A 19,430-nucleotide genomic window follows, 5' to 3' on the forward strand; every position below is an offset into this window, starting at 1 on the left:
TTATTTTTTTTGAAGTTCCTGTGTTTATATATATATATACAGTGGTCCCTCGCTATAAGGCTGTCGGTTATAACGTGCCTCAGATATAAAGCTCCTACAGCATGTCCCCCAATTCCCTGTACTAGTGATTTATGCAATAGGTCTATAGTAAATACAGTACCGGTGTTGTTCAAACTATAAACAACTTCTCAGTCTAACTTCTGTTCCTGTCTCTCCCTTTTGATACAGTATCTGAACAGAAGAAAAGCTGTGCTATAACACAGATATTTTATTCAGCATTAATTTTATAACTAAATAAATATTAGGCCTATTGCATGGTTATCTTTCCTAAAATATTTTCTTTTTTGCTGCGAGAGGAGCTGCAGCTTTCTCCGGGAGACGAGATGCTTCAGCTTCGCTTCATCATTGCTCTCGCAGCTGAACCTGGGGCGAGCCCATTCTCTCTTCCCCTCTCCTTCTTGCACCTGTTTTTCTGTGTCACTTTTAACTGATCTCTCGACCGCCATTTAGCCAGGCTATTTATAGTTTAAAAACTATTAATTTAAATGATCCACAAGTGGGAATGTTATCCTTTTTTGTAAAAAATATAGCTTTGATTACATGGTGTTTATGCATGGTTACATTTTTGCTTTACTATATGTGAATTATAGAGAGGGAGTTGTTTTATTTTGCATTTTAGTCAGATTTGTGTTGTTATCTGTCCTGCGTCACCCCCCACCCACTCCCCTGTTTATAATGCTCTTTGGTTACAACGCTCACATTGTATATATATATACAGTGCCTATAGGAAGTATTCACCCCCCTTGGACTTTTTCACAGTTTGTTGTGTTACAACCTGAAATTGTGATGCATTTAAATGATTTTTTTTCCTTTGATTTACACAACTTACTCAACACATTGAAGAGGCAAAAGAATTTTTATTGTGAAACAACAGTTAATGAAAAAAGTCAATGAGTCAATACTTGGTAGAACCACCTTTGGCAGCAATTATAGCTGTGAGTCTTTTGGGGTCTTTACCAGGTTTGTACATCTGGGCTTTGACTGGGCCACTCTAGGACATTCACTTTCTTGTTTTTAAGCCACTCCAGTGTCACTTTGGCTGTGTGCTTGGGGTCATTGTCCTGCTGAAAGGTGAATCTCCATCCCAGTCTTAGGTCTTTTGCAGAGGGAAACAAGTTTTCCTCAAGGATTTGCCTGTATTTAGCTCCATCCATTTTGCCCTCTACCCTGACAAGCTTCCCAGTCCCTGCTGATGAAAAACATCCCCCTAACATGATGCTGCCACCACCACGCTTCACAGTAGGGATGGTATTACCTGGGTGATGTGCTGTGTTGGGTTTGCGCCAGATATAACGCTTTGCATTTAAGCTAAACAGTTAAATTTTGGTTTCATTGGACCACAGAATCTTTTGCCACTTCTTTTCACAGTCTCCCACATGCCTTTTTGCAAATTCCAAGCAGGAGGTTTTACATGGGCTTTTTTCAGAAATGGCTTCCTTCTTGCCACATTTCCATACAGGCCAGATTTGTGGAGTACCTCAGCTATTGTTGACACATGGACAGTTTCTCCCATCTCAGCCATGGAACGTGGTAGGTCTTTCAGAGTTGTCATTGGCCTCTTGGTGGCTTCTCTGACCAATGCCCTTCTTACCCGGCTGCTCAGTTTGGGAGGACGGCCTGCTCTAAGCAGATTCTGGGTGGTGCCGTATACCTTCCACTTCTTAATGATTGACTTGACTGTGCTCCAAGGGATATTCAATGCCTTTGAAATCTTTTTATACCCCTCCCCTGATCTGTGCTTTTCCACAACTTTATCCCAGAGTTGTTTTGAAAGCACTTTGGTCTTCATGGTAGTATCTTTGCTTTGAATGCACTACCCAACTGGGCGACCTTACAGAGACAGGTGTATTTAATCTGAAATCATGTGAACCACTTTTATTGCACACAGATGGACTCCATTTAACTTATTTTGTGAATTCTGAAGGCAATTGGTTGCACCTGCGCTTATTTATTATTTAGTACTTTTAGTTGATTTGTTTTTTCACCCCCACCCCCCCACCCCCTCCCATTTTTCACACATTGAAAGTGTTGATTAGGTTGTATAAATCAAAGGAAAAAAATCCCACTTAAATGCATCAAGATTTCAGGTTGTAACACAACAAACTGTGCAAACGTCCAAGAAGGGTGAATACTTACTATAGGCACTGTATGTGTGTATATGTATATATATATATATATATATATATATATATATATATATATATATATATATATATATATATATATATATATATATATATATACAAGTATATATAGACATACACACACACTGCTTTAGACATGTTGCATTTTTCTACTCTGATGCATTATGAGCATCAACAATTTACTCAAAGCCTTCACTAGTGTTTTCTACTATTTATTTATTTATTTGGTTGGGACCATGTACAATTAAAAACATTCATGATTGAACATGCGATGCATTGTACATTCAATTTGTCCGAAGCTAATTTACATCGATAGTCCCAAAGCTAAAACAAAACATACAAACTTATATATATTTTATATATATATATATACAATAATAATATATATATATATATATACCTTTAAATTATATAGATACTTAATGTAAAATATTATATATATATATATATATAAATAGTAATAAATAAATATTAATCAGCAGGAAGGGGGACTAATAAAACAATTAAATACAATTAAATATTAAAACAACAATAAAATACATTTAAAAATAACAATAAAATACAATAAAAGAAAATCTACAAATGGAGGGGGTCTAGACGTGAGCTCCTCCCGTTTCAACCAGTTTTTTCTGTTCTGATAAAATGCTCATGTAGTCTGATATACTTTTCATAAAGTCTGGTAGCATATTCCAGAACAGGGCACCCTTAATTGAGAAAGCTGTTTGTACAAACTTAGTGCGACGTTGAGACACTACACAGTCTCCTCTTGTGGTTGATCGAGTGACTCTTGCAGCTTTTACAGAGCAGGGCTGAACAAATTCCCTTAGGGGTGGAGTGGCCAGTTCATGCAGAGACTTAAAAATCAGACATTCATTATCAGAACTTAGCATGTTATAGTTCTTAAATGACAGTGATGATATTTTACTGTCTTTTTGTCTAGAACTTTCAAACTCTGTTTGTATAGAGAGTGTAGTGGTTTTAACATAGTTGACCCAGCTTGTGACTATATGGTTATACAGTAGGTCATAGGATAAAATCATAGAGTGCAAATACATCTTAGCAGCAGTAGTAGGTAAATAGTTTAAATTTCACAGTATTGTAACAACCTTGACTTGCATAAAGAAGGAAAAACATTGAGTGAAATAGCTTGCATCACTCGATTTTTTTTAAGGTGTTGTAGCCTAAGCACAGTCAACAAGTACAGAGAAACATCATCTGTAATTGACAAACCCAGGACCTAACAAGCTGTCTAACAAGGATGAGCAAGACTTGAAGTTAATATCTTTAAGGAATAAAAACAGACCTGGCAGAAGGCACAGGTGTCATTGTCCATCAAATCAATAGTATGAAGGTCACTCTTGAAATCAGGACTTAAAGGATGTGTTGCAGTAAGAATACCTCTGTTAAGAAAGAGGAATAAGACTAAAAGTCTAAAATATGCACAAGAACACAAAAATTAGACTATGGAACAATGGTCAAAAGTGCTTTGGACTGTTCATGGATTGACAACGACACCTGTGCCTTCTACCAGTTCTGTTGTCAATTCAATTAGCTACTACAACACTTCATATTAGCTGATCATAGTTTACTGTTAGTTTTTGAAGATTCTGATCAATGTGAATTAAAGCTTGCTAAAATGACAAGCTTGGTTTCTTCTCACCCAAACTAAGCTGTATTAATAACACTCAAAGTTTTTATAATAGTGGAAAACACTAGTGGAGGCTTTGAGTAAATTGTTGATGCTCATAACATCGATATATATATTGTAACTTTTGAATGTATGTAGGACTTTTGCACAGTAGTGTGTGTGTGTGTATGTATATCCCCACCCTTTGGTCTGTGCAGTGTGTGAAAGGGATACTGCATAGCAATGCTTATCTGTTCAGTGAATATTGTAAAACTACAGTAATGCTTTTAAACGCTTCAAAATATAGTCATTGAAAAGCCTTCCTCAAATCTCTTGTGACATAAATGGGTAGAGAATTGTTAGGAAGTAAAAGAAAGGAATGTTAACTAAGTCTACCTCTGTAAATTTGCAGGCATTTCAGATTTTTCCCATTTACCTTCGTTCACCATGGTTTTTTTGTTTTTATTAATATGGTTACCATATTTCTGTAGACTTTACAATGCTTAACTATGCTTTACCGTGCAATTTACCATGCTGTATTACACTGTGGTATGCTTTTACTACATAAACTTGTCCTTCACACTATTTCAGTGTTGACTAGCTCACATCCCTTTCCTTGGCTCCGTAGGACCGTGGTCTTTCCGGAACACCAGTATCGACACCGGGGACCTAGAAGTTGGTCAAAGAGTAACCCAGGAAGTACCTCCCGGAGTGTTCTGGAGATCACTGCTTCATCTCATCCAACCCCAGTTCCTAAAGTTCAATATTTCTCTCGGGAGAGATGCTCTGTTTGGAGTTTATATCAGGAAAGGACTTCCCCCATCACACGCTCAGGTGACAACTTGTTTGAGAATTTTACTTGAAAAGACTGGGCCGAGAAAGAGTGTAGTATGGTTCTGTTAAAAAATAAATAAATAAAGGCTAAGAGCTACATTAAATAAATCTTACAGTACCTTAAAATGCAACCTACATTCCATATTTTAAAGTGGGGGTTTAATTGATTAATCAGACAAGTTAGCATTAATCAATTAATTAAATCTGTAAATTATATGTAATAAAGTAAATTAAAAATAGTTAATAAGAATTTACTGAATCAATTATCTTATATTTGTATTTATATACATACATACATACTTGCAAAGCTCCAGATAAGGTTTTGGGTCATTGAGTAATTTACTCTCCCATTTAGATACTATGTGAGTAAATGTGTTTTGGGTGAGGAAAATGCAACATTTACTTGAAGTCATGAGTACTTTCAATAAATATTGTACATACTTTAATGCTAATTTATTGAGTATACTTTAACTACAACCTTACATTTTAACTGTAATGTTACTTTGAACTACTGTACAGAAATGATCTTACAATATATAAAAAAACAAGTTATTCTTATTTGCTTTATTGACCATAAACAATATGGTTGTGAAGCAAATAAACACAGACTCTCTTTATTTAATGCCAACGCTGCAGATGGAAAGACTTAACAAAATGCCTGCCTGCACATACTATATATTTATTAAGAAACAGTAATATTGTATTCTAATATTAAGCATCCTGACTCCCCAAACACAGAATATTGTATTTATCATTTAAAATTGCCTTATAAAAATTAGGTTAACAGATAGGTAAAATGGTAGGGTTAGGTTGAGGGGCACTAAAACGGCGCAGAGAAAACCGGAATCCCAAATCAAAAATCCAATCACTTATTCACCAGTCACGAACGCGCATTGCAAGTGAGTGGATTCAACTGTGCGCTTCTTTTCTGTGTTAAAATCAAAACCTGGATTTATTGGTCACATGCTTCTACCAATTCCCAGGCAGGCTACAGTTCACTGTCCCGGCATTCCTATGACCCATTCTCTAGATACCAGTCCTAAAATTCTAGGTGATGCTTAACATTTGGCCATATGCATGTATTGTATTAGGAAGTATTATTTTTTGGAGCTTTGGCTTGTTTCTAGTTGATTCAGAAACTGTAACCATGGGAGAATCATATTATTTAAATTCTAAGTGAACTGGGTGTGTGCATATACCAAATGAAACATACTGTCTTGTAACATTACATCTGTGTATGTTTCCACAACAATGAAATGCACATACCTGAAATATTTGCTTATCTAGCAGCACTTCAGCACCTAGTCAAATTAGTTTGTTACTGTAAATAAATCCACAGGAGGACCCTGACAGATGGAATCAGATTGAAAATTGCAAAATGCAAAAGACAACACACTGCTTTATAAATGAAACCCTTTCAATTGAAGTCAGCTGAAATTCATTTGAAGTCATGCTTGACTTCATTCGCCATGGGTGACATCCAATTTTAGCATATTGATATTTGATTATGCGTTTTATTAAATAACCTTTTTGAAAAAAATAAAATGAAGGTCTAGATTAAATCACAGTGACAGCATTGCTTAAGGAACAGAGCTACTGGAAATACATTGTAGCCCTGATCAGAATGTCTTATGTGGAGTTTATGAAAGAAACCTGCTGTATTTGGTTTATAAAAACAAGCCACAATTTACTTCGAAACTTGAGCAAAAAATAAAATCTACGCACAATCTGATGCATTTATTTCCCAGAAGATGAAATGTAAAACTCATTAAACGAAAATCCCAAAATGTAAATACCAAATCCATAAGGAAAAGTAACTGGTAGATTCAAAGAAATATTGCCTGTGGTCGGCACACCTGGCACAGCTCCGAGATTCAGTATAATTAGACCTCAACTGACAACTCGTTCATGGAATTTGATAGTTCAGTTTAGCAATCATGAGTCACAGCCAGTCACAATACAAGGATTCTCCAGCCTGGCTCGGGACCTAAAGGACTGAAATTGTGCACCCCTGAGCTAATGTGTACTCTATTCTATTCTAATCAAGTTGACGTTGTCTAAAAAACATTTGATGATGCTTGCCTGCTTTGCGTTTTTACCACAAAAGAGCTATGACTACAGGGGTGCCATGATTTCTAAAGTCTATAAAAAAGCACCCAAAAAATGCTAGTTGTATTTAGGAATGTTACTGGTACATCTTTAAAACCTTTATTGTGACCTCTGCTGGTTTTCTGTGCTGCCAGTACGACTACATGGAACGCCTGGACGGGAAGGAGAAGTGGAGTGTGGTGGAGCCTCCTCGCGAGCGCCGCAGTATTCACACAGTGGTTCTCAATGAAGCTGTCTTTGTGCAGTACCTGGACCCTGGGACCTGGCACCTGGCATTCTACAATGATGGGAAAGATAAGGAGGCCATCTCATTCAGCACTGCCATCCTAGGTATTTAATTTACAGTATCTAAAAAAAAATTTCTACAAAATTTCTCTCTCAAAGAAAATGTCGTTATTCTGCAGTGAAGTAACAAGTACAGTGAAGTGAATTAAGCTACTTCTGACTAGTTTGTGTTGCTTTGGGATATTTTTTATGCCTGTTTTAGCCCACTCTGACCTTACTGCTTGCTAGACATTCCTGAATAGAAAACCATCCATACTGCTGTTTCTACCATTGTCATCTCACAAGAATAAATTACCAACAATATCAAAGTGGAGTCAACACACCTAGAAGTCTTCTTCTAGCGTGATTTAGTCATTGTTGGTTGCACAGTGCTGCAGGCATGTGTCTCATCATTTGGTACATCGGTAGACACAGGGGGTCTGTTCCATTGATCTCAACAGCAGCTGCTATAAACTGCTTAAATATCACCCTTCCTGGTGTTTTTACATAAGTCTCACAGGCACTATTTAATGTTTGATTTGCTTTACCTTGGTACAGAAAGGGACGTATGTTTAGACCTGCAACCATTTAGATATCTTGAACAGAGACCACATGCTCTCCTCATGGGCACTTTATAGGCTGAAAGTTCATCTACACCTACGAAGAGTTAGGAAGAATTATAAAATGAGTCAGCAGGGGAAATTATCACTTCACAATCTACACTCTGCTGCCCACAGTGTGTAACTCCTACTGTACATCTAATCGTGCGTCACACTGTACACTCGAAAAGCTGCAGTTAAATCACATTTGTTCCAGTGGAATTTTGCTTTTGGTCTTTTTAAGTAGTACAACCCTTCTGTACTTTAAAATTTTGACTTCTGGCACTATTAAGATTAAGTACATGATTTTTTTTTCTTCCTAACACATTACAAGTATCTTCTTTCCATTTCTTTGTTCCCTGTCTAACCATTTCTTTTTTGAAATCTCCCATTGAGCTGTGTCTTTTGGCACAAGCAGGAGACTGAGAGAGCAGTAAGTCTGCAAGAAATATATATATATATATATATATATATATATATATATATATATATATATATATATATATATATATATATATATATACAGTACTGTGCAAAAGTTTTAGGCAGGTGTGAAAAAATGCTGTAAAGTAAGAATGCTTTCAAAAATAGACATGTTAATAGATTATATTTATCAATTAACTAAATGCAAAGTGAGTGAACAGAAGAAAAATCTACATCAAATCAATATTTGGTGTGACCACCCTTTGCCTTCAAAACAGCATCAATTCTTCTAGGTACACTTGCACAAAGTCAGGGATTTTGTGGGCATATAGTCAGGTGTATGATTAAACAATTATACCAAACAGGTGCTAATGATCATCAATTCGATATGTAGGTTGAAACACAATCATTAACTGAAACAGAAACAGCTGTGTAGGAGGAATAAAACTGGGTGAGGAACAGCCAAACTTCTCTAACAAGGTGAGGTTGCTGAACACAGTTTACTGTCAAAAGTCATACACCATGGCGAGACTGAGCACAACAACAAGACACAAGGTAATTATACTGCATCAGCAAGGTCTCTCCCAGACAGAAATTTCAAGGCAGACAGGGGTTTCCAGATGTCCTGTACAAGCTCTTTTGAAGAAGCACAAAGAAACGAGCAACGTTGAGGACCGTAGACGCAGTGGTCGGCAAAGGAAATTACTGCAGCAGATGAAAGACACATCATGCTTACTTCCCTTCGCAATCAGAAGATGTCCAGCAATGACTTGCGGCCAAAAAGCCATACCTCCGATGTGGAAACAAGGCCAAGCGACTCAACTATGCACAAAACACAGGAACTGGGGTGCAGAAAAATGGTAGCAGGTGCTCTGGACTGATGAGTCAAAATTTGAAATATTTGGCTGCAGCAGAAGGCAGTTTGTGGCCAAAGGGCTGGAGAGCGGTACATGAATGAGTGTCTGCAGGCAACAGTGAAGCATGGTGGAGGTTCCTTGCAAGTTTGGGGCTGCATTTCTGCAAATGGAGTTGGGAATTTGGTCAGAATTAATGGTCTCCTCAATGCTGAGAAGTACAGGCAGATACTTATCCATCATACAATACCATCACAGAGGCATCTGATTGGCCCCAAATTTGTTCTGCAGCATGACAATGACCCCAAACGTACAGCGAAAGTCATTAAGAACCATCTTCAGCATAAAGAAGAACAAGGAGTCCTGGAAGTGATGGTAGGGCCCCCACAGAGCCCTGATCTCAACATCATCGAGTCTGTCTGGGATTACATGAAGAGAGAGAAGCAACTGAGGCTGCCTAAATCCACAGAAGAACTGTGGTTAGTTCTCCAAGATGTTTGGGCCAACCTACCTGCCGAGTTCCTTCAAAAACTGTGTGCAAGCGTACCTAGAATTGATGCTGTTTTGAAGGCAAAGGGTGGTCACACCAAATAATGATTTGATGTAGATTTTTCTTCTGTTCACTCACTTTGCATTTTGTTAATTGATAAAAATAAACTATTAACATGTCTCTTTTTGAAAGCATTCTTACTTTACAACATTTTTTCACACCTGCCTAAAACTTTTGCACAGTACTTTATATACCGATAGACCGTAAAAAATGGTGTATAAGTCGCTGTTGCCACACACACACACCCCCCTCCCCACACACACACACACACACACACATACCCTTTTTGAGATAATTTCATGACTGTACGTACTATTTTTGAGAAGGTTATTAGTGTTCGAAAAACTGCACGTACAAGTAATGATTCCACACAGAGCAGAGGAAGGAGGGGGTCAGTTTTTTTTTTTTTTTTTTTACGTTCCCTTGTAGTCCATTACCACCTGGCATGTTTTCTATTATTTTCTTACTATCTTTAGACAACTTTCTTTTAAATGTCACACCTTCTAAAAAGAGAGCTGCCAATGGCCAAGTATGAATTACCGTCTTAGGTTGGCAGACACAGATTATGTTTGACTGTTTTGCAAAATAATTACACATCAGTGATCTGTAATTTGTAGCCTGACATATCTCAACAGCAGTATTCCTTCAGAACAGCAGGGGAATACCAAATCTAAATTTGTATAACCGCTCAATACATTGACAAAGCAATACAACCTCCACACTCTGCATCTTCAGTTAAGCCACCACAACAGGAATCTGATTGTTTATTCCCGTTGTGGTCTTCTTGCTGCCCAAGGTATGTCTCTGGATTGGTGTTTACCCTTTGCATAGTTGTGTTTTCAATATTATGCATACCCTACTTCAGTTTCAATTTTAAACAATTTGCTGTTCTGGCAATTAAATTATATACTCTAATCATTCTAGTGCACATACAAGTTTTCTGTCTTGAGGCAGGCTGCTTCAGATACTATAATACTGACTTGTACTTGCAGTTTAAAGCGACGTACACAAATGGAACTGTGAATTCACAATATAAAGTGTATAATTTAATTTTTGGTATAAGCCAGCACATACTGTGATGTGAGTATTAAACTGGTTACAAATTGGCTTCTTACTCTGTGTGAAAGAACCAAAAGTTGTTTTTCTTGTATAAAGCCCTGTAAAAAGGTTTTTGGAAAATATACCTAACTAAGAGTTATTGTAGTTAATCACACTAGAAATCGTAGGCCATTATGTCTTGAGTATGCTCTCCTGCTGCTTTGTCATGGCGACTTATAATTTGATACATCTGCAACCTTTTCATTTAACCTTGCTCAGATTAATTCAAAAGTGTCCTACTTTTAAAAAAAGTATTATTATTTTCTGATCTAATTGAATGTCACAAGGTCATTCATTTTAATAAAACAATAACAGGCTGATAACATATTTTGTTAAACTGACAAAAACAGTAAAAAAAAAAAAAAAAAAAAAGTACTTGAGGAAGATGAGATTTTTAATTGGTTGTAAATAGAGGCAGTTATTACAGTTATATTAATAGTCCCATCTGACTTTCTGTACTGTGTGTCATTCAAATGATCTTAAAAGGGTTATTATAAATATATATATATATATATATATATATATATATATATATATATATATATATATATATATATATATATATATATAATATATTTGTTGTAATATTCCGAGTGATTCTTATTTAAATTAATGTAATTGTGTTTTTGTTTTTCTTTCAGTGATTTTGATAAAACCATGGTTAGTTGCTTTGACTGTTAGTTCAGATGCTACTCTTCAGGTCTGTTAGGTGCTGTTTGAATACAAAAACCATGATATCAGATGTACTGTTTTTCCAGCCCAACTGAACTAGTACTCAAAGCTTGCTTGTGGTAACAACTTTAAAATACACGTTATTTCGTGGTATATGTGTTATGTAAACTACCACTCTCATAGTTTTCATTTTTTTTTTGTTTTGTAGACTCAGTGCAGGAGTGTCCTAGGAATTGCCATGGCAATGGAGAATGTGTTTCTGGAGCCTGTCACTGCTTCCCAGGATTCCATGGGACTGACTGTTCTAAAGGTACAGCTGCACGCCTCACTTTCACTTTAAGTGCTAATGGAAATTAATAACAAACTGTGGAAGGGGTGTGGGTAATTCACTGACTAGGAGACAGACAGGTGTAATTGAAAACACCACCCAGGTGCCCAGTTTTATTTGAGACTAGTTCTTGCTTTTTCCGGCAGAGGGCACTGTTGACCGTGGGCTGCCTATCAACGATGATAGACAGCACCACGGAAATACCACAGCTGGTACGCAAACAGCAAGTGCACTTGCAGGTGCTCAAAGAAATAATAATGAAAACAGAAGGCGAAAAGAACAAGGGAAAATAAAAAAGTAATAAAACTACAAATAAAAGGTGCTGCACTCGGCAGCGTTATCCCGGTCGCCGCTACCCGCACGACCCGGATCACCGTCCTACTCTGTAGGCTAACTAGCCTGCTCTTTTACAATACGCCGGGATCTGCCCAAGGGTTCCCCGCTCTCTCTGTCTCGCTGTGAAACTCTTTCTTTGTTTCGCCCGATTCCCGGTCCTGAATCGGAGCTTCTGCACTCTCGGCACGTCTAAGTGGGCAGACCTGAGGAAACAGCAGAGCATTTTTTTATAGGGCTAGCAATCTGCCAAGACTCGCCTCTTAGCCATTCAGAGAGGGGGAAAGTCCACACACCTACCTTCCCACCTCCCCATGTCACTGCCATGACTCACAGGTGGTTGTTGGAAGACTGCCGCCCTCTTCCTGCAGTACTGTAAACACGCCAGCAGAGTCAGCACAGATCTCTCCCTGCTACACAAACATTAAAATGATATAACAGTCAAAAAACAGCTACGTTCTTATGCATCATTTGTAGGTTTTACAATGTTAGTACTGTTATCGTATTTAAATAAAAATGGGGGCAAACTCATTTCAAAACAGTGCCCGTTGTGCCAGCAAATGAGTCACTTTTTAAAATATGTATGTGTTTTTATTTGTGTGTTCTATAACATTTTCAAAAGGCCTTTCATTCATACCGGTATTTATTTTATATCCTTGATTAGTTAAACATGCATGTTGTGTCCTGTTTTATTTTCATTTTCTTTATTTATGGCTTCCTACTGCTGGACAACATAATTTTTTAAAATACAAATCTAAGGGTAGGTTTTCCATTTTGAGTTATTTTCTACATTGTGTCTTGTTCTTACTTTCTCTGCACTTCTCAACCTCATTAGTAACCTCAAACAAAGATAATATCTTTCCACTGCCCATTTTTGCTGTACATTTGTCAATCAGCATTTGTTGAGCCCTCAATTAAAAGGTATTCCCCTGCGGTAAGACACAGACCATTAATTAATAATTAAAAAATATGTTCAAAAAGCAAAATGACATCTAACACATTTGATAAAGCAATATAGTTTTACCTCCAACTGATGGACCTGGAAGATAGTTGGCTTTCAGCTAATTATATCTTTCTTGTTTTGAGCACTGTCCGCTCACTGTATGCTTCACTAGCCAATCTAGTTACTGAGATCTGAAGGAAACTGCTTACAGGGAACGGAACAGCTTGCAGATTGTGAATAGGGTTCCAGAACGGACAAAGGAGAAGCAGCTGCAATACTGTAACAAACCCTGCTTGTTATGCATTAGGTTAATTATATTAGGGCTTCCCCATATAGTCCTGTGCACCCAAGTGGATAAATATAAAGATAACAGAACAGGAGGCCAGCAATGAGATTAATGGTTCAACACAGAATACGTAACCTACTTACAGTAACAGAAGCTGTAGAGGTTTGTCAATTGGAGTCTTATTATACACACAAAACCCAAAGATGTGGACTAGTGCAGCCCAAACACCTAAACGTGTTCAGTTGCTTTTCCAGTTGGCGATCCACCCCCCGAAGCTCTCTACAGTACACACAGATTTGAGTGCTGTTTGTAAGTCTGCTTATATGTGCCATTTTACATGTTCTCTCCTTCATTGTCATTTGATGGATTATCTATTTAAAAAAATATTTAAAAAAAAAAAATAATAATGTAATACATAAATTGCATTTAAGGAAAAATCTAAATATTGTAAGCCATTACAGTTTCAATTAGTCAAGTACAGCCTCTGCTGACAGACTGTTATTTGTTATAGTTGATAGGAATAGGTCAGCGGCATCTTTTATCGTGTATAAGGGGTGCCTGTTCAGTTAGAATGTGTGGAAACTCCAATCAGACCCTTCTTTTCATTTGGAGCGGAGTCACTTACACTTAGTGGATCAGAATGTGTTTTGTATTTAAGAGATACAGTGCTACAGTGTAAATGAATCTGGAGTACCTTCACAGATGTCTAGATTAGCTCTGCATCGCTCGGGAAAGGCTTATGCTGCCACCTCCACTAATTTTGAGCAGCATCTCTTTGTGATTTACTGAAGCTCAAAGGTCAATGTAATGGATGGAGATTGATGGTTCCTAAGCGATCATCTTAAAGAGCAGCTTGAAATATCCCGACTAGTGTTTCGTTTGGTATTTAGATTCACTTTGTATAACATTTTCTGTTTAAGTCATCTATCCATTTTTTTTTTTTAAACTCAGAAGTTAAAAGCACCACTGTGGCCTAAGCAGAGCTCTCAAACATGTCTCTTCTCTCACTGGTACACCAGAGCATACCATGCATGGATCAATGGATTGGCTTACTAATTTATGGCTTCAATTTAGCAAATGATTTAAAAATAAAACTCCAACAGTATCCAAAGTCAGTCTTCAAAATTGCAGAATATAGTGCTCAGTAAGGCCCTAATGTCACAGTTCACTTACAAATTAAAATGGATAAAAACAACTATCGCTTTATCGTTCTCTTTATTTTTGTAACTGCATGCACAGTAAAGACTGATTTGCCAAACCAAAAAAAAAAAAAAAAAAAAAAAATCACGGGCTGTGACAGTTCAACAAGTCAATTGTAACATTGAAGAGATGGGCTTTGTATCAGAAGACTGGTGACAGAGTCAGTAATATATAATGAACATTGATTGTATTCTTAATACAAGGATGGCAAAATGCAACCGACATGTTTCTCAGTGTTGTATATCCCAGTGTCATGTTTGTCATGTTTCATACGTATTCCGACTTTCTTAAACACTACAGACTAAATCCATTTAATTACACCGTGTAACAATTTTTTTTTTTTTTCGTTCCTGGGTAATAAGTGTTATTTCCTAATTGCTTATGCCTCAAAAGTATAAAAAATGGCTATTATTCCCCACAAACTTTGCTTTTGTGACCAGGACAGTGATATTTCAAAATATCATTATTTCCAATGGGAAAACGGGCAAATGTGTGTCTTTTCATTCACATAAAGTCAGAAAAAAACAACATATGAATCCAAATTAACATGTATTTATACTAAAGTAATACAAAAATGATTACAAAAGATTTAGAAGTGATTCGTTTTTCGAGATTTACGATTATACAGTATAATCGTAAATCTCGAAAAACTACTCACTTCTAAACAAAAACAAAAAAAAACTGTTCTCCCGGTGGCTCAAAAGTAAACCATGGCAAAGCTATACTGTCAGTCAAAACGTACATTAGCAAATCAGAGCTACATAGGCGGGACTCAGCGTGAAACTTTATAATAGGTCAGTGTTCTGAAAAACAACAGACTGTTCCATTTACGTGGGGATTTGCGTTTCTTTCACAGGTGCTGTTTATAAAGATTATGACAAACAGTTTACTAACAAGGTGTATAATCACAAATACTGAAAAAAATAAACACATAGGCCTATCAGCCAACTTTAATTCTCTTTATGAACTCCTACATCACACCCCAATTTTCCATAATAGACTTGCCTGGTAAGTTGGTAGAAGGAAGCTAACTATGTAATAAGTACATAACGTACGGTATATCGAATATGCCATCAAAACACAAGTCGGGTTGTTCAAAGCGAAAAGAGCAGAAAAGACAGCTAGAAATTTCCCAAAAAGAAGCAGAAAATGCTAAAAAAAAAAAAAAGTATAGTGCGGCAGCGGAACTGCCAACCTCCTCCTTGCACGAAAAATAAACAAGTGTTGAGCCAGAGGAAAGACGTGAATCAGAGACATCGAATTGGAAATATACAGCAGCGGCAAATACAAGGTAGTGAATTATGTATTGTAAATCCAGCTACTTGATCCAGCTACTTGGCCTGGCTTTTGTACCAAAGAGCTAAGCTTTGAAATCAGGAAACATAAACCTGTGCAGCTAAATAAACTGACGTTCCCCAAGAATCGCACATGATTTGTACTCATTTTTTGGACAAAACTTCAATTAGATTTATTTTAGGTTGAGGTTTTTTTTTTTTTTTTTTGGGGGGGGGGGGGGGGGGTCTACTTCACACTCTTGCACCAGGACTCAGTGAATCCTAGCACCGGCCATGCCTGTCTTTATCAGGAATGGTAAAATTCAACTCTTTTTGTGACCTTTGGTGGTTAAATTATCATATTCCTTCCAATTACAGAAAGGTCACACCTCTACAGGTAATTTAAATTATTTTAATTAATCAAAGGCCCGATCCCCCTGTGATCTTGGATAATTTTCCTGAGTTCAATTAAAACATCTGTACTCTTTTAATTCCATCGATCTCTGTGGAGTTAGATGTCATGGTTTTTAAAACAGCTCAGCATGCTTTGGATAAGTTTTAGTTTGGTTTTCACTTAGCTGAAGTAATTAAATACACTCTGGATTAATTAATGCTTTGGAAGATTACTGCTAAAGTCAGCAACTAATAGTCCCCCCTACCACCATATTACCTTCCCTGAAAAACAGTAATGAATGTACCAAGTGATAGTCCCCAAACAGCAGTCAAATAAAGCACCTTATTCCATAGTTTTACTGCACTTGGGCTGTATTATAATGTTCTCTAAAACCAACTGAGAACCATTGAAAGTGGACTAGATCGTCACTGAAGCAAAGTTTTTGTTTAACATATAAATGCAAATTCCATATTTGATACACCGTTACCAAAAAACTTTCAGTCGAACCCCACCTTTTGTAAGTGACACTGGACTGACCCACATCTTTAAGTTCATTTCATGTTTAACGAGCTGTAAGAGAAATTGGAATGACATTATGTTGTTGTTGTTTGGTTCTTGTGTTTTCTCCTGTTATTTCTCCTGTTCTAGTGTTTTCTCATAATTACAGAGTTGTAATGACTTGAGTCAATGACTCGGAATGAAGTTGCAGTTTTTGGTGACTCGACTCGACTCCCTATTCAAAAGACGTGACTCGACTCGAGTCACGCAAACAAGTCGCCGTCTGACTCGAGTCGTTGTCTTTATGATAAAATCAATAAAACACTTATTTCATTTTCAATACATTCTCTAACACACGCAGTCATCTTTTTCATTTTGCACATAAATAGATTCCTGCCATGGTTGTTAAGACCCTTTCTAGCCTGATCATAACGTCACAAGCAGCAGGGAACCTTGAAATAAAAATGTGTAGGCAGGAAGCAAAGACAGATTTCTGATTACTAATCACTGAAAATCCTGAGGAAAATAATGATCAAAGACACAAAAAAAACAAAAAAAAAAACAACAACATGTGAAGTACCTGCAGTGGTGGAGTTCGCTTTTAATAATTATACAATCGACCGGGATTGAAAAGCGACAATATGAATAAACTGCATTAAAAACATAACACCGGTAACTGCCACTGTTTATACCGGTAGGTTTTTAGTTTGTTTCAACGGCTAAAATGAGAATCTGAATTAATTAAAAGCTCAGGCGCAATCCAACAGCGGTATTTTTCCAAAATGAGAAGGTAGTCAATATTCAATATTTTAATAAATAAATAAATAAATAATGCCAGGGCTAATTAAACAACATGGCAGAAAAAGCACTGATTATGAGTTATTTTTTCAGGTTTTGTTAGCACACCAGTAAAGGTAATGAATGCATCTAAAACATTTCTAATAAGTAACGTTTTGCCTCGTGAAAGCTTGAAAAGTAAATCATTTGGGAAGTATTTGGTGCTCACTATTCTTTATTCTGTATATATGTATCTATTCATTTATGGACACCATAGGTCTTAAGGGAGTTGGTGCTTTGTAGCTATTTTTCAATTTCCCTTTAAATCCAATTCTGAATAAAACATTGTTTACAGTGTTACAGAGTTTTGTTAAGCTAATGCAAACTAACAAAAACTGCAAACATTTGGAAGTGTACCTAAACTAATATTAGGTATTCCAAGATCAGTGCTAAACAGGGTCTGTGAAACTAGAGGTTTATATTTAAAGTCTTAGTTAAAAACTTTCACTAAGGCTTAAAACTTTTCTTTCTTTTTCCCGGTATCTATATATATATATATATATTTATATAATATGAAATATATAATATCTATATATAGATATATTTTGATTTTGAATTTGTTAACATTCACATAGATATAATAGATTAATTAAATAACATGAAAAAAGGTAGTCATAAGTATAAGTGTTATTTAATACGGTAATCCAACAGAGGTTGTCTGTGGAGGTGATATTCTAAAGAACCTCTTACATCATGTCTAGGACACATTTGACACTTAATATATTTTTAACGGTCTCTAAAACCTGAGCAATTAAAAATAAAGAGATAAACAGACCAAATTTTGGAACTTCGTTATAGAGTTGTACTTTAATTTGCGGTGGTTTAAAGGAAATAACCAATTATATATTGTACATACCCCACAGTCACAACTAACACTTTAATGTATACAAAAAAACAAATTACTAAACATCCAACCCAATTGAGCACAGAGAAAGGGGTCTTTATACAGTTTGTGTGCTTGTAAATGTGTGTGTGAATATAAAAGATGAAAACAAAGCAGAAACTGTGGACTTTTAATGGTGAACATAAGAGGGGCAAATATGACCACATTATTGTGCATCCTAATTTTGAATTTAACAGGTTTTTTTTTTTTTTTTTTTTTTTTTTTTTAATGTATAGATTGCTAATCTCCTGTAAAACTAATCTGATTAAATTAAGATATCTTGAACTGTCAGAACCAGTGCTTAATTTGTGCTCTGTGCGCGCAGTCTTATTCTCTGTACCTCTGGTTAAAAATCTCATAAAATGCTTTATTTTTAAATTCTCAACAGTGTTGCGTCAAGTCTGTAAGTTTTTGCGTGCGTGCTCGAGACAGTCTTCTGCCACGTCTGTAGCCTACTTTAATTACGTGCTTTCTAAGTAAGATGACACTGGCTGCAACTTTATTGTCGTTTTTTTTATACACAGATAAGCTTAATTGATTTGAAAAACATCATGAACGATACAAGCAACTTCTTACACTACTTGTTTGATTAAATGAGTAGTAAGTAACAAAATATGAGAGCTGAACATTAATTTCAACAAAGAACAACGACGACTTTTTAATGAAAAAAAAATATTGTAGCCTACTTCAATAGGAACATTAGTATCAGTGAATTAATATAATTTAATTAAATAAATAGAGAATAAAAAACATACTAAGATAAAATCTTTTTTCTAATCTACCAGCGGCTTCTCTTGCATACACATCGCTGACCGTGGGTCAAACCAATGTTCGTGTTACATTTTTTTTTTAAATCAGAGTTGTCATTCTGGTATCCTCTGAACGTCTTTTAATTTGTTTGCTTTTTAAACCATTTAACTGCAAACCCATAACAAAACATGTATACAGGTTTTTTTTTTTTAATTTATTATTTGTCCTACGATTGCCTTTAATTTATTTTTCTGCACCTACTACTGCTTTGTATATGATGTAGAATACGTGAATGTAAACATCTAGCACTACTACGTACAGTATTTCAAATAAATGTGTTATGATTTTGAATGTACGGTTCTTAAGGACGGTAATATTGTTATGTTATATTGCCTGCACACTGGCACCTCTTTCTTTACAAATTAAGGACTGGTCAAAACTAATGACTCAAAGTGACTCGAGCCAGATTG

The 19,430-nt window shown here is 36.2% G+C and overlaps 1 protein-coding gene across 16 annotated transcripts in view; it reads left to right on the top strand.

Annotated features, from left to right (window-relative positions):
* Positions 1-19,430, top strand: part of LOC121324203 (teneurin-2) — a 460,344-nt gene that overhangs the window by 372,842 nt on the left and 68,072 nt on the right. For all 16 annotated transcript variants that reach the window (XM_041265803.1, XM_041265804.1, XM_041265807.1 and 13 more), the window contains 3 exons: positions 4,460-4,665; positions 6,909-7,104; positions 11,443-11,544. In XM_041265803.1, coding sequence (XP_041121737.1) covers positions 4,460-4,665; positions 6,909-7,104; positions 11,443-11,544 — 504 coding nt within the window. The remainder of the gene's footprint in view (positions 1-4,459; positions 4,666-6,908; positions 7,105-11,442; positions 11,545-19,430) is intronic.

The sequence above is a fragment of the Polyodon spathula genome, chromosome 12 (assembly GCF_017654505.1).
Source record: "Polyodon spathula isolate WHYD16114869_AA chromosome 12, ASM1765450v1, whole genome shotgun sequence".
Taxonomy (NCBI): Eukaryota; Metazoa; Chordata; class Actinopteri; order Acipenseriformes; family Polyodontidae; genus Polyodon; species Polyodon spathula.